General features: G+C 44.9%; 3 protein-coding genes across 15 annotated transcripts in view; 1 reads left to right on the forward strand and 2 right to left on the reverse strand.

Moving 5' to 3' along the window:
* The window catches only part of NBEA (neurobeachin), a 467,485-nt gene that overhangs the window by 307,487 nt on the left and 141,991 nt on the right, over positions 1-18,007 (forward strand). For all 13 annotated transcript variants that reach the window (XM_048295094.1, XM_048295084.1, XM_048295082.1 and 10 more), the window contains one exon: positions 10,653-10,789. In XM_048295094.1, the coding sequence (XP_048151051.1) occupies positions 10,653-10,789 (137 nt within the window). The remainder of the gene's footprint in view (positions 1-10,652; positions 10,790-18,007) is intronic.
* On the reverse strand, positions 12,620-15,018 carry MAB21L1 (mab-21 like 1). The gene is made up of 2 exons (XM_048295097.1): positions 15,002-15,018; positions 12,620-14,671 (listed from the first exon to the last, which is right to left on the reverse strand). Exon 2 carries the CDS (start codon positions 14,560-14,562, stop codon positions 13,483-13,485), a length of 1,080 nt encoding a protein of 359 aa, XP_048151054.1. The 5' UTR covers positions 14,563-14,671; positions 15,002-15,018; the 3' UTR covers positions 12,620-13,482.
* LOC125321782 (formin-like protein 5) lies at positions 14,950-17,347 on the reverse strand. Its single transcript, XM_048295098.1, has 2 exons — positions 16,634-17,347; positions 14,950-15,575 (listed from the first exon to the last, which is right to left on the reverse strand). The coding sequence occupies exon 1, from the start codon at positions 17,248-17,250 to the stop codon at positions 16,690-16,692; it is 561 nt and encodes a 186-aa protein (XP_048151055.1). The 5' UTR covers positions 17,251-17,347; the 3' UTR covers positions 14,950-15,575; positions 16,634-16,689.

The following is an 18,007-nucleotide window of genomic DNA, read 5'->3' on the forward strand; positions in this document are numbered from 1 at the left end:
TCACTATAGAATCTTTCCTTCTTCTTGGACATCTGCCTCAAGGTGGAAGGAACCTCTCTCCAGTGCAAATGGGCCCGGAATTTTGAGACAGATGCAGCATCCCAGCACTGCCATAACTTTTAGCAACTTTGAAATTCAGAGTAGAAATATTTCTAGAAAGCAGCACTATTACTGATAAACAAGAGCTGATCTTCCATCTGAGCCAGCACGGGTAGCGAGTCCACACCAGCTGGAGGACTAATTGTGAAAAGCCTTCTCTCCATACTTCTTGGGAGTGTGCTGAGTGTATTGACTTACTTCCCTGTGCTAAGGAACACACCAGGTCATGGGGATTTGACAGTTTGTATTATTATTAATGAGATATAAGACCTTTCACTTCCAGGTCATCTGTTTGAAGTCCAGGCAAAACTGGACGTAACCAAACATTATCAACATCTGTTTTGTGGCCTATGCAATATAAGCCTTTTGTCTAATTTCAGACAAACTAACAGAAATCATCATAATTTTGACCAATTTCCAAATGGAAAAATATTTGAGGCTGCCATTAGAGGAAATTGGAATAGTGCCAAAAGTTCTACTACATAGAGTAACAGTTAAAATTGTATGGCAGTAAACAAACTGAACAAACAAACAAAACAAACAAAAAAAAAAGATAAAACATTTAGCCCATAGGGAAATTTTCTATTCCAGGTTTTAACAAAGAGCTCATTGTTTACATTTCTGAAATTGTTTTGAAGTCTTGCATAAGACCAGATGCAGCAATAAAAACGCTAACACACCAAGGAACTGCATCTAAAGCCACAAAAAACCTTGAGAATTAAGTATTATTTACAGAAAACTTAAACGTTTTTGACTCATCTTGATGTGTATAATATGCATTTCATATGTATACACATATATTTTGAGTTATGGTAACATTTCTTATGGCCAAAGTCTGACATGGAATTTTCTTTACAAGAGTGTAGACAATCTCTGATAAGCAAAGCTGTTTGAAACTTTTTCTTACCCTAAGGAGTAATGGAGGAGAACATTTTCTTGAGTTTTCTTCTGTTGCCATTCTCAAAATGATAATAATATATGTAGTATTAGTTCTATTGTTTTTGTTAACAGAGTTAAATGAACAGTAGATTTTCTTAATTAAAAAAACCAAACTTGAATCTCTACTGAGAAGGCAGATTTTCAAATTATTAGATTTTTCAGGCATATAAAAATAATTTGTTTGAGGCCAGCCAGAGATATTTTTGTCACATTATCTGCTGTTAGAGCAGTAGATTGAAAGAAAGGACTGAATAGCATTGCTGTTGTCTCCAGCAGTGACCACAGCCTACTCAAGAGGTTTAGGAGTAGAGGAAAGGTACCATCTTCATCCTTCTCCCTCCTGGAGAACAAAGCATTACAGCGGTTCCAAGGGTGATCTCATCTTCCCTCTCCAGCCCTTCCCCTGCTGCCCTGGTGTGTCCTCTCCCACGGGGCCGGGAGAGCCCAGTCATCCACCACCTCCCCTCCTTTCCTGCAGCAGTTGCCATTCACACGCCAGTGGCTCTGATGGTCTGGGGTGACCAAGAGGGCGGAAAGCAGCAACCATGAGGGAAACCCAGCAAGGACTGTGGCAAGTACACAGTGATGTTTCCTAATAATTCTCTCTCAGCTTCTAACAGCTTGCACCTCTGATACTTCCAGAGCCAGGGGCAGTCATTATTAGCTTGCTTGCTTGTGTGCTTGCTTCCTTCCTTCCTGTTTCATCTCTCTCTTCTCTCTCTTACACTCTCTCTCACTTTCCTTTTCTCTCTGTCTGGAGGTGGTTAAGGCACTTTAAGCTTTGCCATACTTTATGGGTTTTTTTTAAAATAAAGTATATGTATGTGCACACACAAGTCAGTTAAGTAACAAATATCAAAGTTTCAATAGAAAATACAAAAAAGCCTTATTATTTCTCCTAGTTTTTCAAGCTTCCCAATGGAAACTCTTCACTGAATTCAGCATGCACTACTAAGTAGTTTTTTTTCCTTTCAAACTTCATTATTGCAAATTAGCATTCAAGATAGGAATTTCATTGGGGCAGTTACTTGTCTGGGAAAGTGACAGGAATGTGGAAGAAGAGTGATTCCATTTCCCATTCTATGATAGATACGTAACCACATAAGCCTTTTACTTCCAAACATGGAAATTTAATTCAGCCATATTTCCATAGTTTCTGTTTTTTATGTATTCAGATTTTGATCCTCGAGTCTAAGTATAAAAAAGAAAAACATATTTGTATGAGTTTAATTTAGAGTATAGATTCAGGCATAAACTGAAAACAGTTATAATTTTGATATGTAGCTGGCTTTCACACTGAAAAAGGCCCACAGTTTCTATAACATACTATTTTTAGACAGTTCAGTGTTTATTCTAATAATTTTTTCCATATTACTATCCAAAATAGCTTAATATTTTATAAGGTGGTTGTCAGTCACATATGATAGTGCTGCTAAGCACAGCTTTGAAGAACTTTTCTCTTTGTACCTTAGTACACCCACTCTAGGTCTGAGCATCTTCAGCTTTTAAAATGGCGGCCAGATTTTCTGCTTACCAAGCTTTAAAATTAAATCAGTTCAAACTCTGTTGGTTTGTATTTATGAGTGGCTCTGAGAGTGCTTCATGTGTTGTTACTGTCCACTGATACCAGTCTATTTAATTTTTTTTCCATAACCTGCAAAACTCTTTTTATTTGAAATTTCTAAGGCTGCAAAATTAGACTACAGTGGAGCCTATGACTTTACACGTCTGCAGCTTCTCCCTTTTCCTGAGGTGCCACACCCCAGATGGAACTGGTTAACTCATCAAAGGTCAAGCTGATGAGCTACCTGATATATAGGAGACTGCAGAAAGACAGGCCTAGACATAAGGAAACTCCACCATTTTGCATCTCATTTCATCTTCACTCTGCAAGTGGTTCCCATACAAAAATCCGTTTATTCTTCATAGGAACATATTGGGACTGACCCACCATAGATTAGTTGAAGGAATGTATCCAGGAATGTCTTGACAGTATCCATGCTTAAACTAAGCACTTTCATTGACTTTTGGACAGGACTTTTTTTTTGCCTGTCTTTTTTTCCTCTGATGTTATAGAAGCAAATTAGAAGATCAATCAAGAAGACATTTTGGTTAGTCTTGGCTTAATTAACCAGAAATTGTATCAGAGGCAGCCTCATCCCATGCTTTTAGCTTGACTTTCTAAAGAAACAAGGTTTATGTAAGCCTCCTTTGTCAGTCTCCATCTCTGTAACTCCTGAACCCGGAAGCCATTATGAACAAACTTTTAAATGGGAGAAAAGAGTTGAGAAGCAATAAAATTCCAACAGTGGAATCGGGTTGTTCAAGAAAAAAGCTTGTATGACAGAGCCTTCCACATCACTTCTCCTTTCAGTAGGTACCAGAGGATCTTTGTGGAAGAGTCCTCTGAATTACCCTAACTGTGGGAATGCAAAACATGCAGTCAGCTAGAAGACACAGTTGCACTAGGGAACATTCTGTGTTGTTTCTGGTGTTGTTTAGAGATACTCATATTTTCAGAAAATTTTGAAGTTACAACTGTTGCATCTCAGGTGATGCTTCCAAACATACCTGTCAAGTTATATGCTGAACAACGTATGTCTTTGTTGTCACACACATGTAGGAGTTACTATCCATGTAAGTGAACTTTAAAGTATCACAAGCTATCTGAACATAATATTTCTGTTCACTACGGTCTCAAGAAATACAAGACTTACAGTTTATCTGAAGAGCTTTTTCAGAATGGAGACTGGAAAAAATGAAAGCTGAAGGGCTTATTTCCTTAAATTTCTAATCAATCAAGCCCTATGTGCATGACAAGGTACAAAAACTGGACTGTATATGATACCTGTCAAGTCTGGTTTGCTCAGACTGGCATCTGGGACTTGATCTTTTGTGTTCCTGACTCGTTAGCTCGAGCTCCTGTTTCAGTGGAATACCATTATCACGAGCTTCTCTCTCTGCTTTCTCCTTTCTTCTTTAAACATTAAGTATGCTTTTCAAAGGTGTATTTTTTTCTGATACTTTTTGATTAAATAGTTAGCTATAGTGACTCTCTCAGAGGGAAAAAATGTTATTTGTGTGGGCATGTTCAGCATCACTTAATGTTTTCTAGGCTGAAAAAGTATCTTCAGTTTCTACCTGAGAATGAGGAGGGAGCTAGTGCAGGTCCTACTGCATCAGTGTAGAATACTCACATCTGGATGCACTGCTTAACAGTCAAGTTCTTAAGTTTCTAAACCATCTTAATTTACTCAGTCCTTCCAAGGTATAGCTTCAGGCGGAGCACACTGTATGAATCTAATTTTGAAGTGGCAAATGTGTGCATTGCAGTAGTGAGGTCCCCATCCCAAATATTTACATTTCTGGCCAGGTGTAAATCATTAAGGGGAGTCTTGACTATTATTAATACCTGATCATCTGGCAGGTTGGTGCTTGGACACGTCCTGGAAAACTGCTGAAGCCATGTAAGCCATTCCAAGCTTCAGCACAGTTCAAAAGTTCTCATGTGTGCCACAGAGTAAATCTGACCGAACTTGGAAAAGGGGGAAAACGTTGCTTTTCTGAGTTACTTTAGGCTGTTAGACACACAGCTAATTGTTCCATGGGACCTTCAGTGGTTCAGTAAGACTGACTTTGGTTTCATGTGGAGTTTGTCTTGCATATTCTTTAACTGTTTTATTAAGTAGTTGCTTTCTATCACTCTTTGAACAATATAAAGAAATAGTTATTCCTAGCAATATTGAGAGGTATGTTTTCCCTCAGGGAGATGTGCTATTTTATATTTTTCTTTTAATAAGACCAGGAAGGTATGGAATTAAAATAATGATAATTTACCTGTGAAAGTGCATAGGGCACTTAATTCAAATATATAGGTGAGTATGTCTATGTTTCAGGTAAAATTACTTTTTTTCTTCTTAAGCAACACTAACTATTTTCACAGTCTCATCAAAACTATGTAATTCTTTCTTGCTATTTTGTTCACAGTTATAATATGCAAGATTGTTTTTATTTACATTTTCTTTTTAATCAAGCACATTTGCTTGCTGTTATGGCAACCACTTAAGAGAATTGAGTTGCTGTAATTGTTTAATCATTGTTGTTGAAAAAGACCATTTAAGTCGATCTTTGATGTTACCAGTAGTAGTGCTACATGCTTTATGGAGGAAAGGGGGGGAAAGTGGGGAAAATCTTGAATATCAGGGCCTATCCACACTGGCTATGACATTTAAACAAACAAACAAAAAAATCAATCCCTCTCTCACAATATGAAACATATGATTGTGCAGGAGTAAAAAGCCAACAAAATAAGCTTGGATATCTCTGAAAACAGGGGAAATGAATTTGGGATATTATTCAGTGGTGGAAGAGAAAACCAAGATTATAGTCAGACTTAGATTCTGGTTTTTGAATTAAAAAAGTTGTGCAAATTAACTTTAATGAAGCTGTTGAAAGTGATGTGTAAAGGGAGCTGTATATGTACATTCTTATAAACGCCTTGGCTTGAGTGAAGTTACTGCCTTCAAGTATTTGCTATAGCAGAGAACAAATTTGGGGCAGCCATCCTCATGTAAGTTCAATATATTTACTGCAGAAATCTTTTTAAAGGGTAGTTTGAATCAGATTCAGAATGACAATGGGAACAAAAATAGACTAAATTCTGTGAATTGTTTAGGAATCTTACCTTGTTTACTTGTCATTTACTTGGCACTGCATGTATTATATTAGATGTTAATTGGTTGAAATACTTTTCAGACTAAAGAGCTTTACCCAAAGGATTCTGGTACCTATACTTCTTTCTGCTTCCACACAATGTGACTTACATTACAAGAAACTGAAGTTTTTGTGTGCTTGTGCATGTGTTACATCTAAGTTGGTTTTTAAGTGTAAGGATTTGTACACACTTCAAGTACAACTCAGATACATTTGGCTTTACAGTTAAAATGCTGAGGAAATTTCAGTTGTCTTATTTCAGGTGCCTTGTGAGTGATTTTTAGTTATTATTCTTATCTAAAATTCTTGTTTAAGTATCATATCAAATTACAAAATGTAATTTATGCAAACTATTTTACATAGTAAAAGTATTGGTTTCAGTTAATCTATGTTGAATATATGTTTATGAAAAAAGATTGATATGTTTTTTCTTTTAAGCCAGCATCAGTTAAAAATTAAATGATTTCGGAGTAATTACCAGTAGATTGTAAAATTAAATTGGTTGAGCTGATTGGATATGTTTTCAAAGTACTTGTCCCAGCTAATACTTTCTTGTCTGGGGTAATCACCAAAACTTTATTTTAAAAGTTAGACTTCTAGGCCCGCGGCAGGTAAATTTCTTTTCTTTTTTTTTTTTTTTTTTTTTTTTTTGTAATGCAGCATATAAAAGCATGTGCCTTATCCTCCTTAGGAGTAATTGTGCCAATCTTCTTAGCAGATATACCTCCAGTGTAATTTTCAGGCTCATTAATGTAACACGTTTACTCTTAGACCTAAAAATGACAGTTTATGGAAATGAAAATTTTTGGTTCAAAATACCACTCCTTAGCAGCTTTCCTTAAGAGGTGTAATTTTACTGATATTTCATTAGCAGATAGAAAACTTTGAAACCTAGTAGAACTTTTCACTTGGCTTGACTTGCTTTACTTGAACTTGAAAAATACAGGAGCCAAGTTACAAGAACTAAATACAGGGACTGAAGTCTCTGTTTAGCAAAAATTACGCAGGGGAGAAGGGAAATTACATTCTGCTTTTATTCACTGGGACCTTCTAATTTCACAATCATTTACTTTTGGAAAGAAAATATTATTTTAAAAGGTATATGCATGGTAGAGTTTATTTTAGAAATGTAAATCACATGTGCAGACCACAGGGATCAGGCAAGGGGGAAAATTCACCATTTAAACAGATTGCTAGACCTGTGGGTCTGAAGTGATTTCTGGTCTCGTTTTAAGGCCAGAACTTCTCTGGTAGGTCGCTTCCTTTCTTTTGCCCCGATCGATTCGGAGAGATGTGGAAGAGGCAACGAAACGATCCTTAAAGAGAGATGCTTTTTCTTAGAATCCCAACATCTGACAAGCACCTTAGACACGGGTCCCCTCCACAAACGCCAGCTTTTTGGGCGAAGCGGGGCAGCCACAGGTTGGCTTTTCCCCCGGAGCGGGAAGGCAAGAGCCCTCGGTGCCGCAGGCGGCTGCTGCGCTGCGCAGGGAGCGCCCGGCAGCATCCCCGGGCGCCGCTGCTCCGGGTCCCTCTCCCCCGGGCAGCACAGCCCCGGCCCCGTGCTTCTCCGGGGCCGCAGCCGCGCTGGAAATGAATATTTACATCCCCTGGAAAAGCGCAGCTCGCCACCGCCGGGCCGGGCGGAGGCTGGAGCCGAAGCTCGTTATCCTTCCCGAATGCGAATGAGCCCGTCCCGCGGCTGGCTCTTGGCTCAGGTGTGCTCGGCTTTTGTTTCATTAGATTATCAATTGGGTCTGGGAAAGAGACCCAGAGCTTCCCGATAGCTCGGTGCCATATGGAAAGTCTGCGCTGTTTTGATTATGTTCTATGTAAACATTTTAATATCGGATCCTTAAAATCCAGAGACTATCCCAAAGGGGATTAAAACATAATCCTCTCTCTCTATAGCTGTAGTGGATTAATTTCGTATTCTCTCAGTGGCTGGCTTGCTCCCTGAAGGCTATAACAAAAAGACTCTGCTCCTTAAACATGCTATGGAATTGCAAGTTGTAATTGGAGATTTCCGAAGGACAAGTGTAAAAATGAAACACTGCTAATACCGATTTTTTTTTTTCATTTTGTGCTTTAAGGAGAGAAAAAAAATCTGTAAAGATTTTTCAAACTTACTTTGAACACCTCCTTTCCCGGAATCCCATAATGTGACTTCTATTTATTTTGCTTTCTGCTTTTTTAAAAATTATTATTATTTTTTCCGAAACAAGAAAACGCAGCAAACGTTTTCTCATCTGGAAAGTACGATAATGCTTATTCCTTGTCGCACTGTGATACCTCTGACATGTTTACCTTGCAACAAATCTAGGGTGTCATTTGAGTAGAATGCAGGGCAGATGCCAAGGTACCAATCTGGGAGGGAGCTCGGAGCCTTTTCTAGGGAGGAGTAGAAAGCCAGAAATCCCCGATTTCCCCTGCCTTCAGTAACGGGCTAAGAAGTGACTGTTCCCTTTCCCTCCACATTCACCCCTGCTTTTGCAGCTCTGCACCCTGCTCCAGTCCGTAAGGGCACATCACTGGCACAACCCGCTAACCGGGCTGCCGCATTGTCTTCGCCTGGATGACAGATTATAGGGTTTGGCCTTTTGGCCATTAAATAGCGGTGGCTTTATTTTTATTTTAGCCACACAACACCAGGGAAAAGAAGTAATTGGATTAAATTGATGTTCTTCCTTCTGGGATTCAGCAAAGCCCACAAACGCCTCCTTAAAGTGGTAGAATATCGGGTCGTTTCCAGGACGCGCCTTCCGAAGGCGCTTTTCTCCCCGCACAAAGGCCCAGGAGCCCATCACCCTGCGCCGGGCCAAGTGTGCCCGAGAAGGGCGAGAGGCGGAGTAGGGCGCTCTGCTTGAGAGGGCAAGTGCTTCTGCAGGGCAGGGAACCGCTGGCTGGCCAGACCCCCCCTTCTGTAAACACAAAGAAAGGGGGCCTGGGGAATAGAAACCCAAATCCACTTGTAATCGTACAAGAGAATCGGGCGTAATTACTCGAGCAACCTAGATGAAGATTGATGAGGCTTTAAAGCGGCGTTTCGGATCGATCACCCTGCCCTTTGGAGCCTGCAGCCGGGCTTCCCCGGCTCGGATCGGCTCCTTTCCCACCGCCAAGGGAGGGAGAGAAGATGGAGGCGAGACTGGGAGAGCAGCAAGGCAAGCCCGGCGCATGTGATTCCGATCAGCTGACTGGGGTCAAGAGGCTACCTCGGTTTATTAGGAGATGGAAAACAATAAAATGAAAGAAAATAGAGTTTGTATCAATATTATCCCGTCCGCCACGCTGGGCTGTTGAAAGCTGTTACTGAAACGGTGCGTTTTAGCTTTCCCCTCTACGCACAGTAATCTCTGCCTTCTTCTTTATTTGTTTTGCAAAGTAAATGACAAAATATTGTGCAATAAGGACTTGGGTGTTACAGTAAAGTAAAGCATTAACAACATGACAGTTAGATGCGCCGATACAGGAGTAATTTGTGCTAAGTGAGTAATTTGAAGTGCTGCTTGTACGAGCTGGTAGTTAAGTGTGCTGGCAGTGCTGGGGGAGGAGGTGAGGGCGCATCCGTGGCGTCGGCCCCGGTGAGAGCCGCAGCCCCAGGCTCGGCTCGGCCACGCCAGCGCCCGCACGGCGCTGCTGGAGGGGCGAGCGGCTGGGGAAGGCAGAGGGAGGCTCACGCCTCTCTGCCCTCTGAGCAGGGGTTCCCTTATTGCAAGGGAGATTTTTTTTAGCTGTGTAAAACAACCTAACCCTGTTTAGAACCTCCTGAGATGGTCAGTTTACTAGTTTCGAAAAGGTGTATCAGTAAGGTGTTGTACCCAGCTTCTTAATACTGGAGTTGTATTATTTTACGTCAAATGCGTGTTTATACGTGCATGTGGCTCTGTGTGCTTATGTATGTGTACAGAAATTATCCCACAGGCTTTCGTGGTTAAATCTAGAAGAATATTTTATATATAATATTTTCTTCGAAATAAGTGGTCTTCCTAAACACGGCCACTGTCAGCTTTAACAGTAGATTGCATTGATATTGAAGATAAGATGGTGAAAAAGTGATCCTGTTGTCTTTTGGATTAAGGAAGGGTTGTTTTCAGTTTTTTTCCCCTGAATTAAAATCTAACAATTTGCGTGGAGAAGGCTGCCTTTTACAATAGATTTTCTCCATCTCATCTTTTCAATGCCCGCGAAAGCGTCTCGTTAAGGAATATATTTGAGCGAAGTATTGTTATACAGTAATTTTAAAAGTATAAGCGGCAGGGAGTTGAAATAAAAATGATCTTGCCGTAAATATATTTAACGATGTTAGCCTTTTTGTGCGGGGGATATTGAAGTAGGTGAAAAAAAAAAAAAAGAGAAAAAAGGAAAAAAAAAAAGAACTAAACAGAACCCCCCGATATTTCGCGTTACTTTCCCGAGTTGAGGTCTGGATCCAGAGTTAATGCCCCCAGGCCTCGCAGGGTTGGTGTGGCAGGCAGGGGCTGCGGGCTGCCCTGCCCTGCGCCCCCGGCCCGGCCCGGCCGCCGCGGGGACCTTGGCTGCCAGATCGAAGCGGTGTGGAACGAGCCGCCGCTCTCGCACATAAACAGTGATAGTGTTAACGAGGAGCAAAAGGGCATGAAAAGAGAGGGGACCTTCTTCTAAGAGGCAGCTATTTTTCACCCTAACCCCTCTGAATTTCGCTGCTGTGATTTATCTCGCAATCCCGGAGCTCACAATCTCGCTTCTGCCCCGGCCGCGGAGTTCAAAGCGCTGGCCGCGGGCAGGAGGGGGATGAACGCGGCGTTTACAAACTGGGTTTACGAGGGGGCTCGCCGGGCGCTGGCTCGGCGGAGGGAAGGGCCACCGGGGATGGGCCGGCCGGGCGCCTCCAACCTGACGCCGCTGCCCTTGCCTTGCAGGCCCCGTGGTCCTCAGCACGCCGGCACAGCTCATCGCCCCCGTGGTGGTGGCCAAGGGGACGCTCTCCATCACCACCACAGAGATCTACTTCGAGGTGGATGAGGATGACTCGGCCTTCAAGAAGATCGACCCCAAGGTGAGTGCCGCGGACTGGCGGGCGCGGTCCCGGTCCCCGGTCCCGGCACACGTGCGCCGGGGCCGCCCCCTCATTCCAAACTCCGCTCCCGTCTGCCGCCTTTCGCTGGGGGGAAAAAAAAAAAAAAAAAAAAAAAAAAAAAAAAAAAAAAAGCGCAACGTATTAATGATGTTAAATCCTCTATCACGGCAGCGTGCGCGTTTTCCAGCAGCCTTTCGCGCGGTGCCTTTGTATGAACGTGGTCAGATTTAGTAGCTAAGCCAATTGCTCTGAAATCCCTGGAGGGAGCAGCAGTCCTAGCCCGCAGCCTTCCCGAGACACAGCGAAGGGGTTTACGCCTTCCGAGGTTATCGGAGAATCCCGTTATTTCAAAAACGTTAGTTTCCTTGTAAGAAAATACGGCGCATTTTGTAAACACTTTTAACTGCTGAAATGAAAGTTAATGCTTATTTTCTGGGGGGGAAAAGAAAAGGGGGGAGGAGGGAAATAGACATGTACGGAAGACTCGGTTCCTGGGAAAGCTCTGTTTTTTTCTGTAGTCATTTACTACTACCAATTCCCCAGCGCCGCCCCCCTTCCCCCTCCCCTCCGCGAAGACCTTCAGCCCAGCCGCAACAGAGCAGGGGTGCGTGACTTGAGCGGAAACCTTTGCGTGGCTTTCTCCCCGCGGGAACGGCGCGGGGGATGCCACGCGGGGGAGGAGGGGGCAGACGGAAGGGACGTGTCTTAACAGGGCGCTCCTCTCGCCTGCATCTCTTTTTATTCTTATCGCTCTTGCTTTATATCTTTGCTATTGCTCTGGAAAATGTTGGAAGAGAGGAAACAGGGGAAGTACTTTTACAAAGACCTTGGGGTTTGGGGTTTTTTTTCATGCAGAAATAGTATAAATAATTTCCAAGAAAACTCCTCGTCTGAATATGTTTGCAATGAAGTTATTTCTCTTTGGTAAATAATTTGTCAAACTCGGAACTTTCTTTGCAGTGCTGGGGTAAAAAAGTTTCTGCCAGAATCTCTGGGTATAACAGTTTCGCTAAAGTGCACCCACTGGAAGTAGTTGTTAGTGGGTGTCACACAGGAGATTGGCCTCTTTCAGCACTTGTTGACTGTTAGGATCCTAATCAAAATCCGCGTTGTTAATTTGTGTTTTGATTTAAAAGCCATTTTAAAGAAATGCATCCTGAGAGGGACCAGGCAGTGCGGTACAGACAGGCGGCTTTGGATTGAGTGCAGTTTTGTAAGCACACACAGGTTATTCCCTCTGAATGTCCTGGGAGCTCAGGGGCTTGATTTCTGGGAGTGCAACTGGCAATCTTATCACATTCGTAACGGATTTGTAGGTCAGAAGCAATATTGTTGTTCACTTTATTTGTGCTGGCTCTCACCTATAAATTTTATTTTCCTTTTTATTAGTACCTGCACCAAATTGCTAGTTTTATCAGGATCACTGGTTACTCAAAACACTGCTTCACAGATACGTTGTGTTTCCTCAGCTTTGTTCAAAAGCGAGCAGAAACACAACAGCACCGTATAATAAACCCTTCAAAAACAGATTTCTTTCCTGACGGATGAAGAAGTGTAACTGTATTGATAAGTACGTCGGTGTCTGACAGTTACTTATGGTCATCTGGAGCTAAATTCCAATATGTTTGTACCATCAATATTTCCATATTCTACAAAACTATTCAAAATGCATAGGCAGGAGTCTGCCCTTAAGTTTTCTGCTTTACAGGATTTAAGCAACTACCCACAGAAAGGCAAAATCCACAAAACATAGCTGCCTCTGGTTTTTCAAGTGGAAAACTTGATCCGATATTGAAACACTTACCCATATGCATTTTACTTCATTTATTAGCTTGTAATTAAATAAATCAGCAACAGAAATTAAAATCTAAATCACAAAAAGTAATTATCCAGTGTATTTCAAGTGCATTTTCAAATATATAATTCCAATATTCAAGCGTTATTATATAAGCAGAATCCAAATTTCTTTTGAATATATTTAAATAACATTTCAAGTATATTTATGGAATGTTAGAAATAGAACAAGCAATATATATGAAACGAAAAATGTAAACTTGTTAAGTTCAGACACTTCAAAAGACAATTAACAAAAGTACTGTGATAAAATCTACCTTTTTAAATGGTATCTTCTTTTTAGCAGAAAATGTCCTTGAAGTATCCAAAATGGCAATTTAACTTCTGTTCACCAAATCACAAAACACCAACATCCACAATTTCAAAGACAATGTGAGATCACAATATTTGATACAAATCAAAAGGTACATTAGGGTTTGTTCAGGTGGCATATCCAAATAGCTTTTACTCACAGAGGGTTTACATAAAAATACCGGGTTTTGTTATAATCCGTTGGTACCGTTTTTAGGCAGAATGGTCACAATCAAATTACGGCCAATTTTCCTTTCCAGGTAGCACAGTTTCCTTTTCCTTTTTTCTTTTTTTTTTTTTTTCTTTTTTTTTTTTCCCCCACGGGGAACTGCAAAACTGTGACGAAGAGGAATGATGGTTGCTGTTCTCATTTGCTTTTCTTTGTGAAGAGCCTAAGCTATATTCCTTTTTAAAAGAGAATATTATTTGCATTGTCAAGTGGAAATATATGACTTTTCAAACAGGCATCTTAAACTTCATCGGGAAATTATCAGATTTATCGGTCAGGCCGGTTTTATAGTTACCCTCTAAAGTTTCTCCAAACTTTTCGGGTTGGTAAGTATTTCCCTAGCTAGTCGCCACGTTTGTTTGGCCGCGTTTTCCAGGGCCGAGTGAGGCTTGCCCTGAAAGAGGTCTAAGTTGGGCAAGAAGTAGTGCGGGCACCTCCTGCACTGGAGGCACGAGATGAGCTGCAGTAAAATCCCGTTGAGCCGGTCCCCCAGGCACGACTCGTCCCAGTCCGATTCGCGGGGATGCTTTTCGCATTCGTAGGAAACCAGAGTCTTCATGTGATAATTATTCAGGGGCTGGCCCGGCAGCTCCAGGTGACGGTCCCGTAAGGTTTTGAGGATGGAGAGGCATTTCTTCCTGCAGCCGCCCATCTGCAGTCTGTTCTCAGCTTCCGCGAACTGCAGCACCCAGGCATCGCTCTCGGCCGAGCTCTGCTTGCCGGCCAGAGAGTGGCACTCCTTGGACAAGAGGTTGAAGCCTTCCGCCTTGACCTCCGCCACCCGGTTGGGTCCCGGCCAGGGGATGTGGGGAAGCGGCCAGTGTGCAGCACTCCGCGGCCAGATCCCCGTGCACTTGAACGCTGGAGTGATCTGCACGACGTACCGATCCCTGATCCTCAGCTTCACTTCGCTAGTGTCCGCCACCATCTTTACTACGTCTCTGTAACTGCACTTATCCACGGCTTGAGCCACCAGAGTCTGGAATCTGGACCGGATTTTGCGAGCGGAGAGGTAGCCAGACGCCGTGATGAACTCCACCCAGAGGGACATGCTCCTCTTGCGCCCGTCGCTTAACTTTAACACAGCGCAGCCCGGCAAGGAGCCGTCGTCCACGAAGTTGAAAACCCCCATTTGGTTCAGATACAGCACGACTTCAAACTCCGTGGGGGAGATGACTTCCAGCCCCTCATAGCGATTGTCCATCTCGTTCAAGGAACTGATGAAGCGAGGCTCCTGCACTTCCACCTCCTTCAGCACGTCCGACACCACTTTGCAGACTTCTCGGATCGTTTTGGCGATGGCAGCTTTCCTGGCTTGGCATTTCTCATTGTAGTATTTATTCAAATGATACACCAGCTTGGCCTGGGCCGCGATCATGTTGGGGCAGAGATCCGGATTGTATACCGGAGTCTCGCAATAGGCTGTGGGATCCAATGCGGCTGCTAAGGCTGGAGCCAACTTCAGAGGAGAAACAGGCTGCCGCACTCTGAAATATAACAAATGTTTTTCAAAATGCGCCGAGGCTGCTGCTCCTCAGATGCTCTCTTCCTGCTTTTTTAGATCAGCCGTCTTGAAGTGTGTGTGGCGGGGGGGGGGGGGGGGGGGAAGGGAGGGGGGAGCGGGCGGGGGACTGGAGGGGGCGATATTTTTCCTTCCCCTTTTTTTAAAGGGTCCGTGAGTGAGAGGAAAGCATCGAGAGCAGCACCTTTCCCAGCAGCAAGAAAAAACAAAAGTTGCACTGAGACACAGCGAGGGTTCCAGTAGTCAAAATAATAAAACCTCTTCGTATTTATTTATGTTTTCCCGTAGTAATCACCGTGTGTGTGCAGGGCGGTTAATCAGATGGTGGAAAAAAGTGCCGTGTGTGTATGTCAGAAGAAGCTGGCTGTTGGTTTGTATAAGAGCCCAGATGCACTCATGTGGAAATTATAAAGGCAGGGCCAGGCAGGCGGGCGGCCAATCGCCACTGGGCTCGTCACTGCAGCCTCTTTCAGCTCAAACCCGGCTAATTAATCCCTCTCTAGGAGATAGATATGTATACACAGCCACACACACACGCACACGCAAGCACATATTGAAAGGTAGAAGGTTACCGGCTAAAAACCTGCCCCGGTCCTCTGTATACTCGGGAATCAAGAGAAATCGTTCTCCTTTGGGTGTAACTTGAAGGGTATTGACGTTTCGAGAGGACTTGGCAAAACTGTGCCGCTCCGTACTGAATCCCTGCGTGCCTCCTCATGGCCGGGACGTGAATGCAGGTGTATTAATGGGCATCCATCAACTGGGGAGCTACAGACCCGGCTCGCTCCGACAGGAGCACAGGCGTAAATTCATTACTCCCACTTGGCGTCACATCACGCTGTCCTTTTCCTCCTGATAGTTGTCTGTAACTGCAAGCGAGAAGTAGGTTTGGATTTTTTTTCTCTCGTGAACCGGCCAGTGAACAAGGCAGCGGATTCACGGCAAATTTAGTGTTCTTTGGAATAAAATATTGCTCAGAAGTCCACGATTTGTATTGTTTTAAAGGATCTTCTGACGGGCTCTAATCGATTTTGAGGTTTAATGCATTTCGGCATTGTCTCTGCCTTGCTTTTTTTATTTGTACCTTATGAAGGGAGAATCAATCGCTAAACATATCTGTCAGGTCTTTTTCACGTTCCTTCCAAAAATCAAGCAGCAGATACAGACGGTAAATCTCCTTTGCCAATTCTTAGCCTCGTTTTTATATTCTGTATTGCGCTCCGATATGTTGTGAGGAGTGGATGTTCGGCTGCTTTTCGAGACGCACTATAAGTACCTATTAATTTCAAACCTGGAGGATTTATCGTATAGCGAGCTGTGCTAGCAAGCTGCGCTTAGTAAATGTGCACACGGGAGGCACGCTAGCGACTGCAAACATGCTGGCTTGCTTGTCTGACAGTTTGGGGTTTCGCCTGTGTGATGTGTAATTAGCAAATTTCGCCTTCGGTACTTTAAGTGTTGGTAATCGGGACCTTTATTTGCAAATAAACTGGAGTGGTAAGCTCTTCTGCTTCACAGCATTTACTGAGCTTCACTTTAAGACAGCCCTAAATTTTATATACATAAATATATATATTTAAGAAAAAAAAACTAAACCAGAAAAGCTTTTGATCGCTTGGAATCTTTAGACTAATGACCGATTACCTTTTCCTAAGGTAACTGTCACGGGCATACCCGTGGCTGAGAAGTCATACCACAAAGAACATTTCACGACATTTATTCAGCGTATGAACGCGACCAACTTTATTGCACATAGCGGAGAATTTGTGACTGTGCGCTTGGCTCCCTCAGTCTAGCGGTTATATGGGTGTTCCCGTGCCGCTCTCGAGCAGGAAGCCGACCGAAATGCTTTCCTGCCCATGAGTTGAGCAGGGCTGGGGCTGTCGCTGAAAAACTGCAGGTGACAGGTCGTCCCGAAGCAGCTTACCTCTTCTCGGCCGCAGCCCTTGGCCGCCGGGAGAAGGGCGACCGCTTTCTGGCTGTTCAGGGCGGAGAGGAGGCAGTTTCCTCCCGGGTTTTCTCCCTCCTCCGGTTAGTTTCCCGGCCAGGGGCCGGGCGGGACAAGCGTGCCTCTCCCCGGCCGCGGCGGGTCCGGCGGCGGCAGCGGCACAGAGCGCCCGGTCCCGGTGCCTCCCGAGCCGCCGCCGAGGAGCGCAGCCACCGGCCGCTGCCGCCGTCCCTACTCCGGGCCCGGGGCTGCCGCCTCCCTCCCGCCCTCCCTCTCTCCTCCCCCGCGGGGCGGTGGCGTGCGCGGCCGCGGTGCTGCGGGCTCTGGGAGCCGGCTGCCCCAGCCTTCCCGGAGCAGGCACTTCCAGGGGTTCGGGCTGGCTCCGGGGGGACAGGCGGGCGCGTCTCCGCCGCTCCTACCGGCGGCCGCCCCTGGGTGCGCGGGTAACCTGCTCGGCGGCGGGGCCGCGGCGGGAGCGGAGGTCGGCCCTCTTCCCCCTTCCGCGGGGGACGGCGCACCCAGAGCCGGCTTGGCGGCACCGCCACCGGCCCCGGCGGCGGGCGGGGAGGGGGAGGCACCTCTCCGGCCCGGCACATCCCGCCCCGCTGCCCCAGGATGGGGCCCGGCACGGCCCAGCCCGCCCCTGGGGGCCGCGGGCCATGGCGGTCGTGCGGTGTCCTCAGACACGGGGTGGTGTTGGCCGCAGCAGGGCACGGCTGGGCTGTGCCCAGGAAGGGCGGTCAAGTTGGGACCAACTCCAGCGGGCCGGTCCCGGGGACCGACTGGTGCGGGGGAAGGCCCACGGCGGCCCCAATCCCGGCCTCAGTTCCCGCCCCGGGCGGCGGCGGCCGCTGGTCCCGGGGCCGTCCGGCGCGAAACCGCCGGCGCTGCCGCGTCGGGGGCGGCTTCTTTGGGATGGAAATGTCAAAGAGCCCCTTTCTCGCAGGGTCACAGACCAGCGCCGGATAAAACCGAAAGTTACAGCGGGCGGACAAAAGGTTGTCCCTTCCTCCCTTTCCCGCCGAGGGAACAGCCCTTTCCTGCGGTGGGGGCAACCCTCAACTTCCAGCGTTGCAGGAGCCTCAGAGCTGCACGTTAGCGATGGGGATGTTCCGGGCCACGTTTTGCTTATTTTTTCCCCGTGCGTTTCGTCTTGGCAATTCCAGTTGCTAAAGGCAAAAGTGGAAAGGTCGTACCTTTAAGCTGTCAGAAGTCGTAACATTCATAATGTGGCAAAATTAATTTAAACAAAAATTACGTCTTAATATACTAAATCGGAGTTTTCAATGTGTAATGCTAAGATTAGGCTATGATTTCAAGTAATGCAGGCTATAATTATTTACTGTATCTCGG

This window comes from Corvus hawaiiensis, chromosome 2 (genome assembly GCF_020740725.1).
Source record: "Corvus hawaiiensis isolate bCorHaw1 chromosome 2, bCorHaw1.pri.cur, whole genome shotgun sequence".
Taxonomy (NCBI): domain Eukaryota; kingdom Metazoa; phylum Chordata; class Aves; order Passeriformes; family Corvidae; genus Corvus; species Corvus hawaiiensis.

Bases quoted from the DNA above. Each gene is read 5' to 3' on its own strand.
- MAB21L1 (XM_048295097.1), bottom strand. From the start codon at position 14,562: ATGATCGCGGCCCAGGCCAAGCTGGTGTATCATTTGAATAAATACTAC.
- LOC125321782 (XM_048295098.1), bottom strand. From the start codon at position 17,250: ATGTGCCGGGCCGGAGAGGTGCCTCCCCCTCCCCGCCCGCCGCCGGGG.